Source organism: Diceros bicornis, chromosome 31 (assembly GCF_020826845.1).
Source record: "Diceros bicornis minor isolate mBicDic1 chromosome 31, mDicBic1.mat.cur, whole genome shotgun sequence".
NCBI classification, from domain to species: Eukaryota; Metazoa; Chordata; class Mammalia; order Perissodactyla; family Rhinocerotidae; genus Diceros; species Diceros bicornis.
This window is the reverse complement of record NC_080770.1, coordinates 1,032,175-1,055,057: the sequence shown is the minus strand read 5'-3', so window position 1 is coordinate 1,055,057 and position 22,883 is coordinate 1,032,175. Positions and strand designations below refer to the sequence as shown.

Genomic DNA, 22,883 nt, shown 5'->3' with positions numbered 1-22,883 from the left:
CATGGCTGGAGAAGCGGTGCTTCGTCAGTGCGCACCCGGGATCTGAACCCGGGCCGCCAGTAGCGGAGCGCGCGCACTTAACCGCTAAGCCACCGGGCCGGCCCAATAGTCTAGTTTTTATCCATCACCATACATATGTGCCCCTTTATCCCTTTCGTCCTTCTACCCCTTCCCCTCTGGTAACCACTGATCTGTTCCCCTTATCTATGTGTTTGTTTATCTTCAACATATGAGTGAAATCATACGGTGTTTGTCTTTCTCTGTCTGGCTTATTTCACTTAGCTTAATACTCTCACGGTCCATCCATGTGGTCGCAAATGGCATAATTTTGTCTTGTTTTTATGGTTGAGTAGTATTCCATTGTGTGTGTGTGTATATATATGTACACACACACCACATCTTCTTTATCCATTCATCTGTTGATGGGCACTAGGGTCGCTTCCACATCTTGGCTATTGTGCATGATGCTGTGATGAACATAGGGGTGCACAAATCTTTTTGAATTGTTGATTTCATATTCTTTGGCTAAATACCTAGTAGTGGAATAGCTGGATTATATGGTACTTCTATTTCGAATTTTTTGAGGACTCTCTATACTGTTTTCCATAGTGGCTGCACCAGTTGGCATTCCCACCAGCAGCGTATGAGGGTTCCCTTTTCCCCATGTCCTCTCCAACACTTATTATTTCTTGTCCTGTTAATTATAGCCGTTCTCACAGGTGTGTGCATTTCCTTACTAATTAGTGACGTTGAACATCTTTTCATGTGCCTGTTGGCCATGATGTTCTGGTGTTTTTATTGTTTTCTTATTCTTTTTTGGTCTATTATTTCTTTTCTTCTGATTTCGGTAGAACTTTATTACACATAGGCCATGAAGCGTGGTGTCCTCTAGGCCCTGCAGCTGGGAGGGTGGGGTGGGCTGTGAGGGAGCCCCGCCAACGGCTTTCTGTATTGCCCAGAAGACCCTGCTGTGCGAGGCCGCCTGACCGAGTGCCTGGAGACGATTCTGAACAAAGCCCAAGAACCGCCAAAGTCCAAAAAAGTCCAACATTCCAATGCCAAGAACGCTGTGCTCTTTGAGGCGATCAGCCTCATCATTCACCACGACAGGTGAGTCGGTGGTTGATGGTGTTCTTGTTCCAGTGACCTCTTTTTTCCCCAAAGCAGGTTTGAAAATGTGGTCCTCTTGAACATGTGCATGTGCTCTTCTCGCTGACAGCAGGCCTAGCAGGGGCTCTTGAGTGTGTGTCCATCCTGCAGGCCCTGACGCCTTGCCTCTGCCCTCCTCCTCTCACAGGTGCACGCTCCCTGTGCTGTCCCTTTTCTCGTCTCTTCTCCAGTGCTCCGTGCTCTCTCTCTGGCTTCAGAACTCCCACACTGTTGGCTTCATGGGCTGTGGTCTCACCTCCCCCCCGTGGGGCCTCTCCTGTTTCTCCTGAGCACCCCGCTCCTCACCAGCTTCCTGCAGAGTTGCACAGGAAGGATGGGGGTGTGTGCCCCTGTGAGCTTTCCTGCAGCACCCAGCAGTGCTCAGTGTAGCTCGAGGTCACTAGGGGAAGTGGTCGAGATGACCGAGTGTGTCAGTACAGTACAGAGTGAAAGGGCACAGGTGTCCTGGGACAGGGGAGTATGCCTCCTTGCCTTCTCTGCTCAGCTCCTGTAGTTGGACTTCCTGCACGTGGCCTTGTGTGTGGTGTCATGTTTTAAATTCCGTTAGAGTGACAGTGTGGCTCACAGGCAGGGCTGTGGGAGTTGCCACCAGGATCCCAATGACAGCAGGCTGCTGTGCGCCATGAGGTAGTGCAGGGAGCACAGTGGCTGTGGGCAGATGTTCTCTCCACCATCTTCTACCTCTGTGTTTTTGGAAAACTGTAGTTTCTCATGACAAGAACTCAGCCTCAGAGTGCTCCTGCAGCAGGGTTGGGAACTGTTAAAAACAACATTTTTGATATTAGAGGAAGCCTTTTTGTCTTTATTAAACATATTTAAAGAACATCATCATCCTAGGGACAAAGTAAAGAGTAAGTAGAGATTTAACCTACATTTCATGGTAGTTGGGACTTAAATATTCACTAATCTTTTTTGTATCTATGTCTATTCATATATCTCTCAAGAGTCGTCTCATCATTTAGGCTCTTGTTCAGCCGTTTCCCAGGGCTGTTTGCCCCTGGCTGAGATCACATGTCTGACCACGCCTTGACCAAAGCCCTGGGCATGACTCATGAGCTGGCTGCAGAGGCTCAGGAGCTGCCTGGTTTGTGAGGTGCCTCTGTCGTCATCAACTCTTAGGAGTTGGTGGAACTCTGCAGATATGCTTGGAAAGCTCCAGTGGGTACATGATGTGTTGATTTTCACTGTGAATGTAAAACTGACTTCAGGGTTGAAGTTGAAGGCTCTTATGTCTTGGGAGGCCCCTGAAGTCTTCACTTCAGCAGTGTGGTGACCGTGAACACGGTGTGACATTGCCACCTGCCATGCACACGGCTCCCAACCCACTTCTGCCGTCCATCCAGTGAGCCAAACCTGCTCGTTCGCGCTTGTAACCAGCTGGGCCAGTTCCTGCAGCACCGGGAGACCAACCTGCGCTACCTGGCCCTGGAGAGCATGTGCACATTGGCCAGCTCCGAGTTCTCCCACGAGGCGGTGAAGACACACATCGAGACGGTCACCAACGCTCTGAAGGCAAGTGCTCTGTCCTCGGGGGTCCTTCATCACCATGGGGAGCACTGCCGTTAGTCGGATGCTGGTGTTTCTGTCAGCTGTGTCGCTTGCTCGTGGTGAGCACAGCAGCTGGGTGCGAGAGCCATCGGTGAGTTCCCGAGGTCCCTCAAGGCCATGTGGCTTGGGCCCTGGAGCGGGTGTGGCCACACTGCTGCTCCAGGTCTACAACTCTCCGTGCTCTGCTAGATGCACCGTCTTCCCGGGCAGTTCTGTCTGTGAGATGACCATCATAATGGTGTAATCTAACACCATGTCTTGCACATAACAGAGTCGCAATAAGTATTTGAATCAATAGGAACAGTTCTTTTTGGCAGAAAGATGAAATAGTTTGTCCTTGTCTCCAAGAAAGCTCATGCTTTGCAAAGGAAAATTTATTTTTTTCAAGGAATTAAAATTCCAGAGCTAGAAGAGCCAAGTTGAGGTGATCTGTTCCTGTCCTCTGCTGTTATGAGTCTCCAAAACAGGCTCTGAGGGCTCATTCCTCATGGTTAGACGTAGCAGCGTTCACTACATTCCTAGTTGTTAGGGCAAGTGCCTTAGAAAACTAAAGGCTGGCGGGGAAGCTACAAAACCCATTGTTCTGGTCCCGGACTTGTGGTTAAGAACAGGTCTGACTCTGTTCCTTTGTTTGCTCGTAGCTTAACAGACGTTTCCGGTGCGTCTTTTGTACAAGAGGCCATGCAAGGGCTTGGATTTAGCTTTTTGGGTTTGGATTTAGCTTTTTGGTGTTCTGAGTTCTGCCTGGTCCTGGTTTTGGTGTCTGTTCTAGTCACTGCCTGAGTCAGAAAGACTTGCCCTTGCTTTTGCACATTGTTCGGTTCTTCACCAGCACTTCTCAGGCTGTCCTGTGCCAAGGGGCCACTGTGGTCTTGTTCTGATGCAGAAGCTGAGGATCAGGTCTAGGGGGCCAAAGAGCTGGCACTGTGACAAGCTCCTAGGTGGCACGCAGGGTGCCGGCCTTTGACCCCCCCCAGGGATGGCAGGCGCTCCATCTCAGAGAGCAGCGAGCAGGACGGAGCTGCCTGGTCCAAGTGGGGAGCGAGGGCGCGGTGAGTTGGCATGTGAGGGGCTCTGTGTGACCAGACTCTATTGGGGTCCCTGGATTCGGATGGCGAGTGAGGAGAGCTCAGAGTGAGTGTTGGCATGGAGGGGTTGCTGAGCCGGCTGGCTGGGGGCCGTGGGAAAGCTGGGTGCACTTGCGCCTGGGTGCCGCGTGTATTGCAGTGGATGGCCACCGTCCACCCTCACCAGGCTTTGCTCACGGCTTCTCTGTGCCTTGTTCCCCCAGACGGAGCGGGACGTGAGTGTGCGGCAGCGGGCCGTGGACCTCCTCTACGCCATGTGTGACCGCAGCAATGCCCAGCAGATTGTGGCTGAGATGCTGAGCTACTTGGAGACGGCCGACTACTCCATTCGAGAGGAGATCGTGAGTTCTGACGGCCTTTGTGCCCTCACTGTTCATGAACGCTTATGAATCTCAGCTGAAGCGTTTCCTCAGTGTTGGTGATTCTTTTCCACAGACTTTATTGAGAATCTACTAGATACTGGGTAAAAGATTCCTTTGCTTTAGCTTTTTTTTGTGTATAAGGAATATTGGCTCTGAGGTAACATCCATTGCTAATCCTACTCTTTTTGCTGAGGAAGATTAGCCCTGAGCTAACATCCGTGGCCATCTTCCTCTATTTTGTATATGGGATGCCACCACAGCACGGCCTGATGAGTGGTGCGTAGGTCCGCGCCCAGGATCTGTACCTGCACACCCCGGGCTGCCGAAGCAGAGTGTGTGAATTTAACCACTACACCACCGAGCTGGCCCCTGCTTTAGCTTTTTAATCAACATTTTTGGTAGAGCCTTTCAGTCTTTCAAAATAACTTTAAACAGTCCCCTGCTAGCAAGGTTTTCTGGCACTGTCGAGCCTTTCAGTGAAAGACTTGTAGCTCAGGCTCCAAATGAGGCTTCAGTGGTCTGTGGCTGAGGTGGGCATGAATTTGGATTCCTGTGGGCAAAAGTCTGTGTAATTTTGAAGCTTTGAATTCCTACGTCTTTACTTGGCATATTTTCCTTATCTGTCTCTGATGTGTCTCGGAAGGAAAGAGTCTGAGCTACCATTTTACTACATGGCAGTCTTAGTTTATAATATTATTTTGTCACCTGCAAAATGGGTGCACACACCTAAAAAATTGTCGAAGTTCAGCAAATACTTATTTACCGTGTGAAAGACTGATCGTAATACAAAATCTGAGGGCGTGGGATTCCTGGTAGCCCGCGGCCAGCAGGGAGGAGGGCCTGAGCTATGTGTGTAACTCACATAGGTCTGGCGCTGGTTTCTGCAAGGCACCTTGGGCTCCGCGTGAACCTATGTTCTTATTTATAAGCTTATAATGCTTATTTTATAAGTGTTTATTATTTGTTTCTCTGGGGAGCAAAGTACAGCTGAGGCCTCCTTGGGTACTTTGTAGAGTGAGTGTGCAGTATCGTAGCTGGCCATGAGTGGCTTCAGGATTGCTCCTGGGCGGTGTTTGGTTTGAAAACAAAAGGCTAGGAGTTTCTGAGCTTGTGTGACTCTGCATGTGGTCAGACTCGCAGGTTTATTTGGGGTCATTATTGAACGGCTGTGGCCACCATGGCCAGGCTGGCCCTTCAGTGCTGAGTGGCATGGGCTTAATTACCACATGGCCGTGTTTCAGTGAGGAGTGCGGGGCTGCCCTAGAGCAGAAGTCAAGGAAGGTTTCTTAGAGGAAGTGACTCTTGAGCTGAACTGTTGACCAGCCAGGAAAGAGGGCTGGGGAGGCTAGGAGGGCAAGGGCATGTTGGGGAGACAGGGAGAGTAGGCGAAAGTGAGGGCATGTGGAGGAGATGGGGAGTGGGGGAGTTCGGGTGTAGGGGAGGGTGGGATGGGGCCAGTTGGCTCTGGGTTGGGAGCTCCAGGAACAGGCGCTGTGGAGAGGTGAGATCAGTGTGGGGTGGGCCGGGGGTCATGTTTGGAGTGTGGCTGGGCAGTGGGGCCTGGTCTAGACGCCTGTGGGCAGTGGGCTGACTCTGGGAAGGTCGTTCCTCGTTGCTGTTCTGGGTGTCCTGAGCAGAGACAGAAGGGGCATGTTCTTCAGTGTAATGGTGTAGGTTTTTAAGGTCTTGAGTGTTAGCTCCGTGTTGGCTCTTAGTCTCTTTTAAATGATGAGTGACAATCCTCAGTCAGTTTTAATCATATGAGGAGTAAAACAGACACTCTCAGTCCCAGGGTAAGTGCTCTGTCCAACCATCTGTCCAGCCAGGCATGTCAGAGAACGTGTCCATGCTGCACGCCAAGCCCACAGGGAGCCTTTTGGTCCACAGGGAGGACAGCAGACCTGCTTATGGTGTGGGTGAGGATGGATGGAGGCAGGGCCCTGGATCCCATGGGGCCTCGGGGAGGCATCTCCGTCACGAGACACTGAGGGGACTTCTCCAGAAAGTGGTAGTGAACTTGTCAGGAGAGGATGAAGGCACAGAGGCTACTGGGGGGCAGGAGGTGGCTCAGCAAGGTGGGAGCAGAGGGTACATGGCGAGGGTCGAGGCAGTTGACACACTGGCCAGTGTGGTTTTGAGGGGTCCTGAGTGCACGGCTGCAGGGAGAGCTCTGGGCTCGAAGGATTTTAAGCCAAGGGCAGCGAATGATGCTCTGGGGTCATTATGGAGAGTTGATTTGAAGGCCAGAAGGTGGGCAGAACAGATGGATGGTGGTGGTCCAGGCTCCAAGCAGGGCTCTGGGGGCATAGTTGGGAGGGTAAAGGAGAGGAAGGTGTGGTGTAAAGGTGGCAGTCCCCACATTAGGGGGGCAGCTGATGCTGTTTAGGGCTGGGCCAGGGGGGTAACTGGGGAGGGTGACTCTGGGGAGGCGAGGGGTCTGGTTTTGGATAGCGTGGTGCAGTTGCCCCTGGGCAGTGAATGTGGCCCGCAGAGTCCTCTGGGGTGTGTGTGGGGTAAGTGAGTGGGTGGGGTCTCCCATGGAGAATAGAGGGGAGACTGGTGTGACAGGCCAGCCAGAGCAGCGGGAGACCCAGAGAGTGCTGCTGCTCCGCGGGTGGGGAGGACCCACCCCAGGGCTGGCTTGGCCGTGGTTGGATGGAGGGCGGCAAGGCTGCTTGTGCCCTCCTGCAGCTGTGCCCCATCTCTCTTGTGTTTTCCTCAGCCGTGTCCTTTTCTGTCTATTCCTAGAGGGCGGTTTGGCTTTCCTCAGTTAAATCTGCAAATCTTTTTTTTTTTTTTTTTAAACAAACCAATTTTATTTTTATTATTATTATTTTTTAATAATTATTTATTTATTTATTTATTTATTTTTCCCCAAAGCCCCAATAGATATTTGTATGTTGTAGTTGCACATCCTTCCAGTTGCTGTATGTGGGACGCGGCCTCAGCATGGCCGGAGAAGCGGTGCATTGGTGCGCACCTGGGATCCGAACCTGGGCTGCCAGCAGCGGAGCGCGTGCACTTGAGTGCTAAGCCACGGGCCGGCCCTAAATCTGCAAATCTTAAACTTTCTGGGCTCCTTTGAAAATCTGGCAGAAGTTTCCCACACACCTGAGCTTTGGCGCATGCGTTTAGTCCTTTTGAAGCCCTTATGTTGATGCCGGGCAGCAGCTCACCCTGCTATTGTGGGGCCTGTAGGCACCTGCCCTGAGTGGCTGTCCTCTGTAGGTGCTGAAGGTTGCCATCTTGGCGGAGAAGTACGCTGTGGACTACACGTGGTACGTGGACACCATCCTGAACCTGATCCGGATTGCTGGCGACTACGTGAGCGAAGAGGTGTGGTACCGCGTCATTCAGATTGTCATCAACCGGGATGACGTGCAGGGCTATGCTGCCAAGACGGTGTTTGAGGTATGGTCCGCATGCCTCCCTTCTTTCTCCTGTCAGCCATTCTTGGAGGTTCGAGCTCTTGTATTGCTAACACCTCTGCTTGAGTCTTAGTTCCTTCTCACCCCGATTTCCACATCACTCGCCACGGGTGAGATACTCTCAGCTCTCGAGGGGCCACCTGAGCAAACTGCCCAGGGCCGTGCCTTGAGTTCGCCTCTGTATGCACGAGAGTACTTGTGGGCTCTGCCGTGGTGGGATTCTCCATCTCCATCAGCGGGGGCGGGGGGCTTGTGAGCACCTGCCTCCGCCTGGGGCCCCAGTGTCAGCTCTCGGGTGCGCAGCTCCCATTCCAGGGCTGCACTGGCCACGTCTCTGCCTGTGGGGCTCCCCTGCTACTGACATCTGCTGAAGTAGCCTCCAGGGAAGAAAGGGGTGGGAACTAAAATCAGGAGGGTCTCTAGGAAGCTTTGGGGAAGCTTGCACTGGCATAAAAATAGACTCCACAGGAAAGTGACCTGAATTCTCTTTACTTCTGGCATATCACCACGACTTAGCTACTTTTCTTGAAGTCGGATGCCTCCCAACTTCCTCTGCCTGGGCCTTGAGCTCTTGTGCCTCTGGCTCATCACGCTCGCTGTTTCACAGGCTCTTCAGGCACCAGCATGCCACGAGAACCTGGTCAAAGTGGGCGGCTACATCCTGGGGGAGTTTGGAAACTTGATAGCTGGGGACCCAAGATCCAGGTAAGAGACCCTTTGGAGTCAGGTGAGCATCGAGTTCTGATGCTGGGCCCGCGCCTCCTGGTTCTCACCCTGACAGTCTGAGTAGAGGTTGGCCAACGTCCTCACGTGCTGTCGGGACAGCCCAGAGCAAGACCACTTCCACTCTGGATTGACATCTTCCTGTTTTTCTTCAAGCTGTACAAAAAACAGGGATTCTAGTTGAAAATATAGAGATGTGGTCTATGGCTAACATTATTCAAAGAGGAAATTTGCGCTCCATCTGGAATTGGAAATGCATGCCTCCCTGGACACCTTCACCTTCACGAGAGTGGTTCTGGTTTAGTGTGGCGTTGATTTCCCCGAGTCTCTCCTCACTCACCTTCCCCCGCCTGCTGAGACACTTGGCGGGGGGCTGAGGCCCAGACGACGCAGGGGTGGGGTGAGTGTGTAGTGGTAGTGAGATGAGGAGGTAACGTTTTGCTCCTGCCCTGTCTCTGCTCTCCTTGCCCGTCACAGTCCTCTGATCCAGTTCAACCTGCTGCACTCCAAGTTCCACCTGTGCAGCGTCCCCACCAGGGCACTGCTCTTATCCACCTACATCAAGTTCGTGAACCTCTTTCCGGAGGTGAAGACCACCATTCAGGATGTGCTGCGCAGCGACAGCCAGCTGAAGAACGCCGACGTGGAGCTGCAGCAGCGGGCCGTGGAGTACCTGCGGCTCAGCACAGTCGCCAGCACTGACATCCTGGTGGGCCCTGCGCTGCCCTGTCCCACCCCTTGCAGTGGTGTTGCTTGTCTGGGGGTCGATAGCTGCGTGGCTTAGAGCTGTACTGACCCTAGGCTTCCTTCCCACCAGGCCACCGTCCTGGAGGAGATGCCCCCGTTCCCGGAGCGCGAGTCCTCCATCCTAGCCAAGCTCAAGAAGAAGAAGGGCCCGAGCACGGTCACAGACCTGGAGGAGGCCAAGCGGGAGAGGAGCGCTGACGTCAACGGGGGCCCTGAGCCTGCCCCAGCTAGCGCCAGCACCATGGTGGGGCCCTTCCTGATGGCAGTGCCCCGCACGAGTGCTGGGGTGCCCAGTCCCCGGGATTCGGGACCAGCAGAGCGTTTGCCTGTTGGGGAGAATTTTCTGTTAAATATGAGTGTGTGCCAAGAGCCTATCGGTGGCATCAAGCCTGAGGCCTTCCTCTCTCCTTCCCCTGGGACCCCCAAGACTCCTCTCATCCAGATGGCCGGCCTCATGCAGACCGCCTGTGTTCTGTCTTCTGGACTCTCCCAGATCTTCTCTGGTTTGACTTTTGTTTTAGGATATACCGTCACTCACCTCTTTTGTAGGACTGCCTTGTGTAGGAGGCCTGTCCAGCTGCTCTGGGTTGGTTTAAGGACCCATTTTGTGCTGTTTTTAGAGGTTTTCAGTAGTAAATTGGATTAGAGCAAATTGCCCTTTTGTGTATAACGTGGTGAGAATATTCACCTGTAAATGAAAATATGTCCTTTGATGGGACCCAGGACTGTGGGCTTTCTGCTTGTCCATCTGGAAGGAAGCTTGGAGAGCTTTGTTTCGTCTTCAGGGTGCTGGCCCAGGGATGTGAATAATGCCACTTACCCATGTCAGGTGGGCTTTGTGAGGATGAGCTTCGGAGGTGACGTGTGTCTGTGTGTGGACAGCCCAGGGCCTTAGTGGTTTGCTTGTTGAATGCTTGTGTCTGAGCCCAGGCGCTCCTTGGCGGGGTCCCCTTGGCCTGACCCCATGTCTGCTTGTGTGCCTCCGTTGATCATGTGTCCTACTCCTCAGGCTGAGGACACTGTGCCCGCCATGAGCCTTTACTTGGGGTCCTGTATTGGTTAGGACCCCTCCCCTGAGCCCTGACACCTTTTCTCCAGAGGTGCCCTCCGTAGTCCGGACCCTCTGCTGCGTTTCCGTCTGATGCCTGCTTGTGGCTCTTGGCAGCTTGAATTTCGTGATGAGTTGGTTTTGGAGTGAATGATAAATGCGTGCTTTTTCTCCGAGTGGTCATCATCTCTTGGTACCTGAGTAATTTAATAGGGTTGGCTTTTCAAAGCCCGTGCCTTTGATCTTGTCCTGGGGGCACGGAGTGGACCTGGAGCCTGAAGGCAGTGACTTGCTCACCCTCTCAGGCTGACACTTGCGAAGAGGTCATGAAGCTCATCCTAGTGCCAGAGAGTTTGTTGATAGATTAGCAAAGTGATGTGATTTCTGGAGACAGTGTGTGTGCATGTTTATTTATGAACTGGTGTTCTTGCTACACCAGATTGGGGGCCTTTTCCGTGGTGCTGGAGGAGGCCGCTACTCTGCCGGTGCCATTCCAGTGAGAGACAATGGCAGCTCTGCCCTGCACAGAGGCAGCAGCGGTCTCTGAAGGAAGACATACACTGTGTGAGGTGGGGCATGCAGGGGCTTCCTCATGGCTGCCTCCCAGGAGAGACTGCAGTGGTTCGTCTGCACCCAGGGAGGCAGCCCAGGCACCCTCCTTCCTCCCTAGCAGCTCTGACTGTGAGCTAACGTGAGTGGGGGAAATGGGTTTTAATGTCTTATTTTGATGGTTGTCATTGGTCTCTCTTACTTGATTTTTCTTGAAATGTACACATACACCAGGTCTTTTGGCCACACCTGGGTTTGCCCAGCTATGCCCAGGATGTAGCAGGGCCTGGGATCCAGGCTCTGGCGTTTGGCTGAGTGTTGTAGCCAGAATCTGATGGAACCTTCCTAACCCTGGATGTCAGCAGTGAGCTCCACTTTGAAAAGGCAGATGCGAGATAAACGGAACCAGAAAAAGATTTACCATTTCGATAAGGCCAATCTGGGGGCTTGGGGAGACGGGGGAGGCCTGCTTTCAGGTTAATTGAGTAAATTTTCTAACCGTGGGCTGTAAGGTTTCTTGTGGATGGTAAGTCGTGCCTGGCACGTGTGTGCTTAGGGAGCAGATGTTCCTTGTGAGCAGATGGCTGCCCTTCTGAATTGAGAGCCTGCAGTGCTGTGGATAGCAGCGTGATCACGTGAGTTCTTGTTTGTTCTCAGCGCTCACACGGCTGAGGGTCAGATCAGAGAGAACCCCTCCAAAGGGAGAAAGACCGTGATAGGGGCTGGGGCATTGAGACAGGAGAAGCAGGACAGAAAGGGGAGGGTCCTCCTGACTGGAATTCTCCTCGTGTCCTCCTGTTTCAGCCTCAGAGGGGAGCCCCACCTCAAAACGGTATTGAGATGTGTGGATTTTACATGAAAACCAGTGGTACCTTTTACTTTGGTGTAATATTGGCCAGAATGTCCTGGATTTCTGGTTGTAGGTGATGCCAGCAGATTGTTTTCTTTGCAACAGTCTGCTCTTCTTGTGTTCACAGTCCTGTGGGCCTGGGTGCCTCTACACCTGCAGCTCCTGGTTGCACATCTGTGCGTCTGGAGTGTTTGTTGCCATGCCAGACCGCCTCTGGTGGGTGTTTGGAGACTGCCCAGTCTTCCTGAAGTGGACCTTCAGGCTGGTGGAGGAGCCTGGAGCCGTCTTGTTCCAGCCTTTTTGCTGTTCTAATTCCTGCCGTCATTGCTGTCAGACTGAGGAGGTGTAACTTGTGCAGACTGGCCACTAGGCAGGCTCCCTGGAGGATGTCCCCACGTCCTGAAAGGAGAGATGGAGAAGAGGAGTGGGTCCCGACAGGCTATGGGGGAGAGCTGGCACGTGGGTCTGGGGAGGGCGCATGGCGTCCTGGTAGGTCCACCCAGCAGAACAGGCTTGCTTCTGTCGTAACTTTTGGGGTGCATATTTTATTTAATTGGACAAAAGAGTTTTCCTACTTTAAAAAGCATTCGGACCGTTATTGAGGAACCAGTGGTAAAAATCTTGTCGTAGGTGCAGAGGGGAGATGATCCCCATTCTGGCTGCAGGTGCATCAGCTACAACAGGTACCTTCCTTGCATAATTTGTAGTGAGGCTCTAGCCACCTGAAATCAGCTCCTGACCCTCCCCACGTGGTCACGCTCCTGGTGATCCAGTGTGGCAGACGGTGTTGTGAGCAGCTGTGTTTGCAGGAGGCCATCCCAGGTGCAATAAGGGCCGAGAACCACCTTTAGATAATTTCATCTGGACACTTCCTGACATGGCAGAAATTTCTGACGTTCCTTATCCTGACATCTCCTCCGTGGCCACCTCCTCTTCTCCAGGGCCTTCCCCTTACTGAGGAGTCCATCCTGTCCGCTCTGCCCGGGAGCCCCTCACCCTGGAGCTGCCCCACCGGCAGGCCTGCTTCTCTCTTCAGGGTTGGCCTCAGTGCGCTGCCTCTCCTGGAGCCTTGAGGAAGGAGGGCTGCCATGCAGAGCAGGCTTCTCAGCCTGCCCAGACCCACGCCCTCTTTGCAGAACATATATTTTTTTTTTGAGGAAGACTGGCCTTGTGCTAACATCTGTTGCCAATCTTCCTCTTTTTTTTTTTCCTCCTCCAAAGCCCCAGTGCATAGTTGTGTGTCATAGTTGTAGAGTTGTAGCTCTTCTATGTGGGACGCCACCTCAGCGTGGCTTGATGAATGGTGTGTAGGTCCACGCCCAGGATCTGAACTGGCAAACCGCTGGCCGCTGAAGTGGAACGTGCGAACTTAACTGCTGTGCCACCGGGCCGGCCCCGAACATATATTTTGTAATGCCTCTTTTATCTTGAAATGGAATTCATATGTACTATCACCTCCCTACATATGTAATTTTTTAGAAATTCAGTGTAATGTAATATAAAAGAGAAATAAGCGGTTATATCTACGGACACATTGATTTCACACGTAAGTGCTCAGCGTGGCTCCACTGGAAGGCAGGAGCCAGTCACTGGCCGGTACCCGGGGCAGGTACATTGCATGCCGGAGAAAGAAAGTACTTTGGCCTCTTTCAGCTCACAGGGTGGTTGCGTTCCTGGACAGATGAGTGTTTATTAAAACCGAGGAAAATATTAATTGCAATAATGTAAGATGACATTAGGATATAGTCTCAGATAATTGTGAACTGATTTTTACCTTTGTGAATGTCCAGCGGAACATTCAGAAGTCATTCAGATGACTTCTCAAGGCAGAGCTGCTTACCTCCCTGGTCCTTGCCTATAGCATAATCTGGGGATCGTCTGAGCCCCACGTGCCTCGGCTTTGGTGTGCGGCTCGGTGGTGGGCCCTATCATGTGGCACTCCCATGGGAGTATGGGGGACGACACAGGTGCTGTGCTGTTTGGTTTTGGGAGCAAGTGTGGAAGGAGCTGTGCTGTGTGCGTCTCACCGTGTGGGTTTGAGAGTGATTTCTGAGTGGCTCTGTTCTTTGTCTTTTGCCTAGGATCAAAAAGCAAATTATTTTCTAAAAATTGTCTCTTCTGTAGGCTATTTACTTTTTCTCCATAACTCAATAAAACTTAACAATGGTTAAACTAAAAATGAGCCGTAGTAAGTTACTTGCTTACTTTTCAGCTCTTCAAACTTACTCTCTCTGTGGATGGTTTTAAGTAACGTTCATGGTCTCATTTGTTAAACCAGACACTTCTGTTTGATTTCTTTCATGGCCAAAGTTTCTATGGACCTTTTTTCGTTCAAATAACATTTGTGAGGAAAGATTGCCTCTTTTTCCAGTCATGTGAGGTTGTGATAATCTTGCAAGTGTGATGGTCTTCAGGCTTGACTCCGGGGTGCAGCTGCGCCCCAGAAGTGGTTGCACCCCTCACTTCCTGGATCCTTGCACAGTCCAGCCCGGCCTGGGAGCTGTGGGCAGTGGGGGAGAGCTGTGGGCACTTGCGCTTTCTTGGTGGCGGCATGCCTGAAAGGTTCGGCACTGACCCATTCCTTCCCTGTTTTCCAGTCCACGCCTTCTCCTTCGGCAGATCTCCTGGGTCTGGGGGCCGCACCCCCTGCCCCCACGGGCCCCCCGCCCTCCTCCGGCGGGCTGCTTGTGGACGTGTTCTCAGACTCACCCTCCGCGGTCGCGCCTCTCGCTCCCGGCTCCGAGGACAACTTTGCCAGGTAGTCGTTCTCCCTCGTCCTGACGACAGGGACTTGCTCCACCCCGACCCCCTACCCGGGACTCTCTCTACCTGCCCCCCTGCCCGGCCCTCAGTCAGCAGTCACCTGGAAGGAGTGGGCTGCAGTCCCTACCTCCAGGTTGCTCACTGGCGAGGCGAGGGCGCCTGCTGTGCTCTGGCGGGTTTGCTCTGTACCTTCCCCCATACTTCGTGGACTGTCAGTTTTCACTAGGCGAAGATAGCTAACATTCTCAAAAAGAAGAAAAACGGGTGAAAAAAGCCACACGGGCTGGTGCTCAGTTGTGTCTCGTTTGTGTGCTGATGTTTCATTGTGTTGTTTCAGCTGTTGCTTCTTTTCAGGATGTTTATTTCTCTCCGGAGCTGTATTTCTTTCTTCTCTCTTCACCACTTTTCCTCTTAATCAGGCTGCTTTCAACTCTCTGCCTTAAATCACTCTCGCTGTCTGCCTTCCAGCTACCAAGCCTTTTTGTTTTAAGAAACACGCTCCCGTTGCATAATCGCTGCTTGGTCCCATAAAGCCTGTGTTCAGGTGTGCTTCACCCTCCTCCTGTGACCAGCGCTGTCAGCATCACTGTGACTCCATCGAGATGCTCACACACCTGCTGGGCACCAAGCCCTGCCTTCCTATGCTGTCGTCGTCGCCCCTCTGCCCCCGTTTTCAAAATATAATTGTCAAACTGCTCTTCCCAGCATGTTTTCTTTCCCGTTTTTCTGATCTGCAGATTCTGTGCCTTTTTCCTTCCTGCTCTCTGTCCCTCCCTGTCCCTGCTGACCCTAAATCTGGCCAGGCGGTGTGGGAGGGCTCTGCTCCTGAGTGGAGGGCCTCCCAGGAATGGCTCCTTGTCTTTGGTTGCTGTGAAGACAGCAGAGTTCTTGGGTTTTACAATTTTCCCCGTCTCTTTTGTGTTCGTAGTACGTGCTGATTATTTCCTGTTACTTGTTGAAAATGACTGAGGAAAGGCAGGCTTGGGCTGGTGTGAGTTGCCCATCTTTGGCTGAAAACAGACTTTTTACTGCTTTTAGAGCTGAGTTTGAGACTGAGAAACACCACAGACCCCAGGTTGCAAGGCCCTTGCGATGTGAAGCAGCACATGTTCTGGGGAGAGTGCTGGGCTCCTAGCTGGACGTCCTGGTCTGGGCGGTGGTCTGGGGCAGGGGCTTCATTCAGCGTTCATAGCCCTCGCTGTGTTTGCAGGCCCCAGGAGCTTCGGGAATGTGTAGTGCCCGTGCCACAGGCCTCCTCGATCGCTGGGCTTGGGCAGGGGCATTTCTGCAGCTTCCCAGGTGACCCTTGAGTGTCCCCTTGGGCCAGGGAAGGCCCCAGTGGGTGGAAGGCATGAATGAGTAGGCAGTTTGCTATAACCCGAGGCCTTGGTGCCATCTCACAGTGGCTTGCCCCGTTCTAGGCCCTTCAGCAGGTGTGCAGGCATTTGGCTGTCTGGCCTTGACATGGCTGCAAAGGGTGGTTAGGTACCTGCCACAGATTTGGTGGGGGTGGAGGCGCAGAGCACTTTGGGGCAGGCGCAGTTCATGCTGCCCACAGCTCATGGTGTAGGAAGGTGTGCACTCTCGTAGGCCTTCCATAGTGGCCTTTATTAGCCCATAAATTCCACAGGAGCACGTTTTGGTTGAGATGACCCTTTGAAAAAACAACTAACCAACCAGACGTTGACTGTTGGGTTACTTCCCTCCCTTAGTGGGTGATGCCTCAATGCCTTTCCCGTTTCCTTCACAAAGGTCAGCTTAAAGTGGCTTAGTGCAAACCAGCTGTAGCACGTACGCTGCACGGCCTTGTGTCTGGACGTGGGGCGCAGTGGGATGCTGCTTCTGTAGATTTGAGTCGAGTGTGGGTGGGGCAGCGATCCTGTGGCTGTGTGGCTTGGGGCTCGGCCGCCTCGGTCGAGTCTTCTCTTGCTCTGAGAGTCCTGGGAGCACCTGAGTCCCTGTGATTGATTTCGGGAAACGCAGTTGTGCATGTTCTCAGGTGTGTTTTGGAAGATGGTTGTGCGTATTGAATGCATTGTGTTACTTTGTGAAGCTTCATCGTAGCTCAGGCTGGATAGAGAGCCTTTTGTGTTGAGGCCTGGAAGACTGGATGAGGTGGAGGGGCAGCTGTGGCCCTCGGTGTCTCGTGGGGGCCGCGTGGGGTGCAGGGCCCTGTGCTGTGGTGAGTGGACACAGGGTGGAGCCAGGCTCAGCTCTCTCTGTACTAACCACACCTCTCGCCGTCTCTGCTGCTGCTTCCTCTGTCTTCCTTCTGTGCTGCTTGAATTAGCCCTGACCTGGCTTCAGCAGAGGGAGTTTCTGAGAGACCAGCTGACTGTGCATGATGCTGATGATCTCATACGCGAGTAAGCAATGCTCGAACCTCTGTGGGTGGGCACCAACAGTAAAATTCGAACAAAATAGGACAAGTGCAGGAATCACTGGCTTTGAGCTTCTCCAAGCCAACAGCACAATTGGACTTGGAGATTTCAAGGTGGGGGGCAGCTGCTGCGGAGTGTCTGTCTCTCAGGCCACCCTGCCACCATGCCCGTGGAGGACTTGGTGTGGAGAGCTCGCCCCACCTCCTCCTCTGAACTGCACCTCCTCCCTCACATGCTGACTGAGGAGCCGCAGAGTGAGGCCTGGGCCCCGAGAGTGGCTGGCTCCTGCCGCATCCACACGACTGCGACGCCCGCCCCACTCCCTCTTCCCCTTCCTTTTGGTCCCATTTCACTATGTAATTATGATTTATGTTAGAGGAGGCCAGAACAGTTTCAGCTCCTCTGAGGTAAATACAAGTAAAAACTAACACACACATTATTTTATTTTGCTCCAGTTCTGTGTAGTGTAGAGACCTGTAGTGAGCAAAACCCTGGGCCCCTGTGCAGTACAAACGCTAACCCTGCCCTGAGGAGCAGGGAGCGAGGAGAGGACAGGAGAGGAGAAGAGAGGAGAGGAGAGAGAGAAAGGGAGCAGAGCACCAAGTTGCCAAGGGGTGGGCTGCCCGGGCGTGAGTGTGCGTGGCCTACAGACAGCCTGGGATGGGATGCTGATCCCAGGATTGAGGCCAGTGCTTGGAGTCAGATGGGAGAGCCTGTGGTCCGACCTGAAAGTGTGTGCATGTGCCTCAGTGCCTGTGTCCTGCCATTACTTGTTGACCAGCACTCTGGTGAGAAGCAGACGACCAACCTGTCTCCCGTGGTCATGCCTCAGCGTGCCTGTGTCACTGCTCTCTGCTCACTCTCTGTCTCCAGTGGGCGCTCTTCATGGTGTTCTTTGGAATATTTTACTGCTTTTCCCTTCCCTCACGTCCCATAAAGGTTTTTCTGGCCTTAGTGTTTGTTAATCCCTTTTTCAGAATAAATCTGTGTTTTCAGTAGATGGCTTTGAGTGATTCACATGTCCCTTTTCCCCTAGGTTTGTCTGTAAAAATAACGGTGTGTTATTTGAAAACCAGCTGCTTCAAATTGGACTGAAGTCTGAATTTCGGCAGAATTTAGGTATGTGTTTTAATTCCTTAATGAAAACTTCTCTCAGAAATTATGGGGAGAAAATACTTGCAAATCATGTATCTGATAAGGGTCTAGTTTCCAGAACATATAGAGAACTCCAATTCAACAACAGAAAAACAAACAACTCAGTTAAAAAATGGGCAAAGGACTTGAATAGATATTTTTCTAAGGAAGACGTACAAGATGGCCAAAAGCACGTGACAAGATGCTCGACATTACTGATCATTAGGGAAATGCAGTTCAGAACTATAGTAAGATATTACCTCACATCCATCAGGATGGCTACTCTCAAAAGGGCAAAATGAGTGATGGTGAGGATGTGGAGAAATTGGACCTTGTGCACTGTTGGTGGGAATGCAAAATGGTATAGCTGCTGTGGAAAACAGTATGGCACTTCCTTAAAAATTTAAAAACAGAGCTACCATATAATCCAGCAATTCCGTTTCTGGGTCTATTCCCAAAAGTAGTGCATGTAGGGTCTTGAAGAGATATTTGTACACTCCCCGTGTTCACAGCAGAATTATTCACAACAGCAAAAAGGTAGGAGCAAGCCAAGTGTGCATTGATGGATGAATAGATAAGCAAAATGTGGTCTGTTCACACAGTGGAGTATTACTGACCCTTAAAAAGGAAGGCATTCTGACGCCTGCTACCACATGGATGAACCTTGAGGACATTATGCTGAGTGAAGTAAGCCAGTCACGAAAGGACAAACACTGTGATTCCACTTACGTGAGGTCCCCAGCGTTGTCAAATTCGTAGAGACAGAAAGTAGAATCATGGGTGCCAGGGGCTGGGGGAGGGGGAGTCAGTGTTTAAAGGGGACAGAGTTTCAGTTTGGGAAGAGGGAAAGTTCTGGAGGTAGATGGTGGTGATGGTTGCACAACAATGTGAATGTGCTTAATGCCCCTGAACTGTACATTTAAAAATGGTTACAATGATAACCTTAATGTTATGTATATCTTACCACAATTTAAAAAAAAAGCTTTTGAGTCCCTTCCCCCCAAAATTATGCCCACTGACCGTGGGGGCTGCTGCCGAGGGGAGGCACTTGTGGACTGACGGCGGCCCACCTCCTGCTTGGGCGCTGTCACTGAGCCTGTGAGGACTCATTTTTCTCTCGTCTGTAAAAACATGTGAAAGTGTGGGGAGAAAAAGAGAAGTCATCCAGCTGCCTTCTAGGGATCTTTGAGGGATGTTGTGAGGATTAGCAGAGTAGTGCTCGTGGGAAATTGTGTGTTGAAATAGAGTGGGATAGTTTATTCCTGATTTGATTCAGGTGTTAGACTCTGGGCCACGATGGCTTCACCTTGGTTTTGGTGGTGGTTTTTTAAGTTGTGGGAGGAGTGATGCCAAATTGCCTGTCTTTTTCAGGATGTTTGAGGTTTACTTTCCATTCTGAATTCAAAGGGTATAAAAATATTCACAGAGGTTTGTGTAAAGATTTCTGTTGTGCTATAAATAACTGAAGACGTTCGAGTAGCCTCAGTGCCTGCCAGCTTGGAGTTCATGAGCTGCTCCGCTGGAGAGCTCAGGGGCTTCGTTGTGGAGGGGGGCACCAACACCCTGCCCCGTGGTGGAGGCAGGTCCAGCCAGGCCTCCCTGGGGGGTCCCGGGCAGGGCGGGACTGGCAGTGACTGTGGTGGCCTGGAGGCACAGGACCCCCGGAGCAGGGGTGCTCGAGTGTGCTCCCTGTTGACACGTGGGTGCACCCCATCCGTCGTGGGAAGGTGGGTAGATGGAGGCCGTGCACGCGGGGTGTTGGAGAGCAGGAGTCCCTCAGCAGTAGGAGAGGCGATCTTTGTGTCCTTGTGGCCAGAGTCGTGGATCACAACACTTCACGTAAATTCAGCTGGGGGTGGGGGCCTCTTGTTTTTCACTGTTAATATTCAGGATATGTGTGAAATGACGTGTGTGAAACAAATTGTGTTTGTGTCCTTCTAGGTCGGATGTTTATATTTTATGGTAATAAGACCTCCACGCAGTTCTTAAGTTTCACTCCAACACTAATCTGTTCAGACGACCTTCGGGCCAATATCCTTGGTTCCATTTCCCCGTGCCCCTGATAGACAGTAATTTGGGATTTAGAGGACGGTTTTGAGCAATTTTTTTCCCTCTTGATCAGAATAGCAAGGTATTTCCAGGTGCTGTAGTAACATCAGATGGTCTTCCCACATCTGAGTTATTTATTGATGGTGCGTGTAGAAATGACATGTGGCGTCTGCTCCCGTTTCATTTGGCTCGTTGGAGTCACTTCCTCTTTCACTTGTTTTGTTCTCCTGGGACATTATTTTTAAGTCTCTCTGAGCTCTGGTCTCCTTCTCTGGGAGTTTCCCTGGAGCGAGCTGCTGCTGCTGACAGCAGAGCGAGCGGTGGACGGGCTGCCCTGGACCGAGGCCACACGCTTGGGATGAGCTTGTGTTTGCTTCCAGAGGCTCTGTGTTCTGACTGGAGACTTGTCCCTAATAAATACCAGAAATGTAATTAGAACTTTCCCAGCTAATGTCAGCTTTGGTATCCAGATACCTCTTCCTCCAAGGATGGGCCGACCAGATAAGCTGAGGGTGCAGAAGGCCCCAGCTTGACCAGAGAAGGGTGCCGCCCTCCCTGAAGAAGACTCGTGTGAAGCAGTAGCCTCCTTACCACAGGCCAGATCCTTTTTTTTTTTTTTTTTGTGAGGAAGATTAGCCCTGAGCTAACATCTGTGCCCATCTTCCTCTACTTTATATGTGGGATGCCACCACAGTGTGGCTTGATAAGCAGTGCGTAGGTCTGAGCCCAGGATCCAAACCTGCGAACCCAGGGCTGCTGAAGCTGAGCGTGCACACTTAACTGCTACGCCACTGGGCCAGCCCCCAGATCCATTTTTATTGTAAGATAAATACGTTTTAAACATAGGCTAAGTGTTTAAAGCTAAGTGTTTCAAAATAGTCATTAGAGACACATTATGGGGGGGTCACCTGTCTTAAAGGTTCATCCAAGATCAGGAATGTGAGTGCCGACTCTTCCAGAGCCTCACTCCTGGGCTTGTTGGGCCCCTGGGCCCAAAGGGCTTGCTCGGCTCGGGCCCACTTTCCCAACGTTGACATGGCCTCCTTGACACGGACACATCTGAGCCTGCAGACCAAGCCTGTGGACCCGACTGTGGACGGGGGCGCGCAGGTGCAGCAGGTTGTCAACATAGAGTGCGTGTCTGACTTCACAGAGGCGCCGGTCCTCAACATCCAGTTCAGGTAGTAGCCCTGGGTCACGGGTTTGCTAGCCGGGCAGGCTGTATTACTGGCCTGCTCTGGCCTGGAGGTTGGGGTGTGGGGGCTGGGCCTGCACACAGCTGTGTCCCTGGGAGCTCTTTGTCCTCGCTAGGCTCAGCATCCTTCCTTCAGAGGGTGTCATGAGGACTGAGGGAGTGGCCAGGTAAATGCTCTGCACACAGCAGTGTTAGCTGTGGCGAGGATGGGAGGTGCGGGGACAGAAGGTGTGCCCAGGACTCTGTGAGGCCAGGATGAACCAGCCTCTGAGAGTCCTGGCAAGCGGTGCTATCTTGGTGAGGCGAGTGCTTCCAAGCTGAGGAACAGAGGGGCCTACCCCACGGGGTTGGGGGCCAGCCAGGTCCCATGTGCTGCTGCTTGCCTTGCTGCTCTGGAAGTCAGCTGCAGGGTGATGGGGTCCCTCCGGATCCTCATCTGGGTGTGTGAGTTTTTGCATAGTCATACTCCGATCACACACACCATCTTGATTATTTTTTTAAAAAATGTATTTTATGTTGCTGCTCGATTCATTACTGTTCTACAATAGAGTGTACATGATCAACTAGTTCCCTGTTGGGTGTTCGTAAGGTTAAATTTTTTAAAAGCACATTTGAAATTAAAAACATAGAGAAGTGAAGATTGTGTACTTTGTAGAATTTAGGGAAATAGACATGCAAATTCTTGTTTCATTCTGAAGGCAAACTCTTTAATCTTTTCATGGAAAAAAGGAAAAAAAAAGCCCACACAACTGACACCAACTTGGAGTTGTAGGAGGTGGACTGATGGGGAAGAGTGAGGAGGGGATGGAGGTCCCCAGGCTCATCCTGGGGTTTGATGGGCCCATCTACCCACATGCCCTCATGAGCAGTTCACTTTGTGGGCCCAGCTTGTGGGTCTCCATCTATGAATGACATTTCACTCTGAGGTAGACTGAGCCTCTCTGTGACTCAGTGCCACCCTTCCAGAACTCTCCATCCTGCCCTTGTTGACAGGACAGTCCCCACTGGTAGGCAGAGGAGCCCGGCCCCACCCTGGAGATTTGCAAACTAGGAATTTGGCTCTCCAGTTGAGTTTCAGCTCTCCTGTGCTCTTTTCAACATGTCTCTGTTGCTCATAGGTATGGGGGAACCTTTCAGAATGTGTCCGTTAAGCTGCCTATCACACTCAACAAATTTTTCCAGCCCACAGAAATGGCTTCTCAGGATTTCTTTCAGCGTTGGAAACAGCTGAGCAGGTAAGCAGGGAGTGGTGGGGGAGGGCCTTCTAGTCTCTGACTCGGCTGAGAGTGCTTACGCTTGTCTTTGTTTCTCACAGTCCCCAGCAGGAAGTGCAGAACATTTTCAAAGCAAAGCATCCAATGGACACAGAGATCACCAAAGCCAAGGTAGATCCTTGTTTGTGGGCGTTCCCAGAGTTAGGACACTGCACTGGGCTCCGAGGAGGCTGGTTGTATTCCCACCCTTTGAATGGTCCACCAATCTTGCTGCCAGTGTCCTGACTCTCCTGTGTCTTTTGCACAGATTATTGGCTTTGGTTCTGCGCTCCTGGAAGAAGTCGATCCTAACCCTGCAAATTTTGTGGGAGCCGGGATCATACATACCAAAACCACCCAGATTGGATGCTTATTGCGCTTGGAGCCAAATCTACAAGCCCAGGTCAGGCCTCTTGAGGAAATGGCTAAATACACTTAAATTGGTTTTTTATAGTGGTGTAATTTATACACAGTGAGATACATAGATCCTAAGTGTAGTAGTTTGATGAGTTTCAACAGATACGTACCCTGTTGATACATATAACATTTCCATAACCCCAGAAAGTTCCCTGGTGCCCCCTCTCTGTCAACTCTG

General features: G+C 51.8%; 1 protein-coding gene across 5 annotated transcripts in view; it reads left to right on the top strand.

Moving 5' to 3' along the window:
• The window catches only part of AP2A2 (adaptor related protein complex 2 subunit alpha 2), an 85,688-nt gene that overhangs the window by 61,724 nt on the left and 1,081 nt on the right, over window positions 1-22,883 (top strand). Inside the window, exons 8-21 of one of the 5 annotated variants that reach the window (XM_058526067.1) lie at window positions 960-1,110; window positions 2,514-2,682; window positions 4,010-4,147; window positions 7,397-7,579; window positions 8,204-8,301; window positions 8,797-9,028; window positions 9,137-9,310; window positions 14,111-14,271; window positions 17,694-17,776; window positions 19,733-19,822; window positions 20,898-21,021; window positions 22,154-22,270; window positions 22,351-22,420; window positions 22,557-22,691. In XM_058526067.1, coding sequence (XP_058382050.1) covers window positions 960-1,110; window positions 2,514-2,682; window positions 4,010-4,147; window positions 7,397-7,579; window positions 8,204-8,301; window positions 8,797-9,028; window positions 9,137-9,310; window positions 14,111-14,271; window positions 17,694-17,776; window positions 19,733-19,822; window positions 20,898-21,021; window positions 22,154-22,270; window positions 22,351-22,420; window positions 22,557-22,691 — 1,925 coding nt within the window. Of the gene's footprint in view, window positions 1-959; window positions 1,111-2,513; window positions 2,683-4,009; window positions 4,148-7,396; window positions 7,580-8,203; window positions 8,302-8,796; window positions 9,029-9,136; window positions 9,311-14,110; window positions 14,272-17,693; window positions 17,777-19,732; window positions 20,639-20,897; window positions 21,022-22,153; window positions 22,271-22,350; window positions 22,421-22,556; window positions 22,692-22,883 lie in introns of those variants that run through there. The other 4 variants (XM_058526068.1, XM_058526065.1, XM_058526064.1 and 1 more) reach the window with 4 other exon arrangements.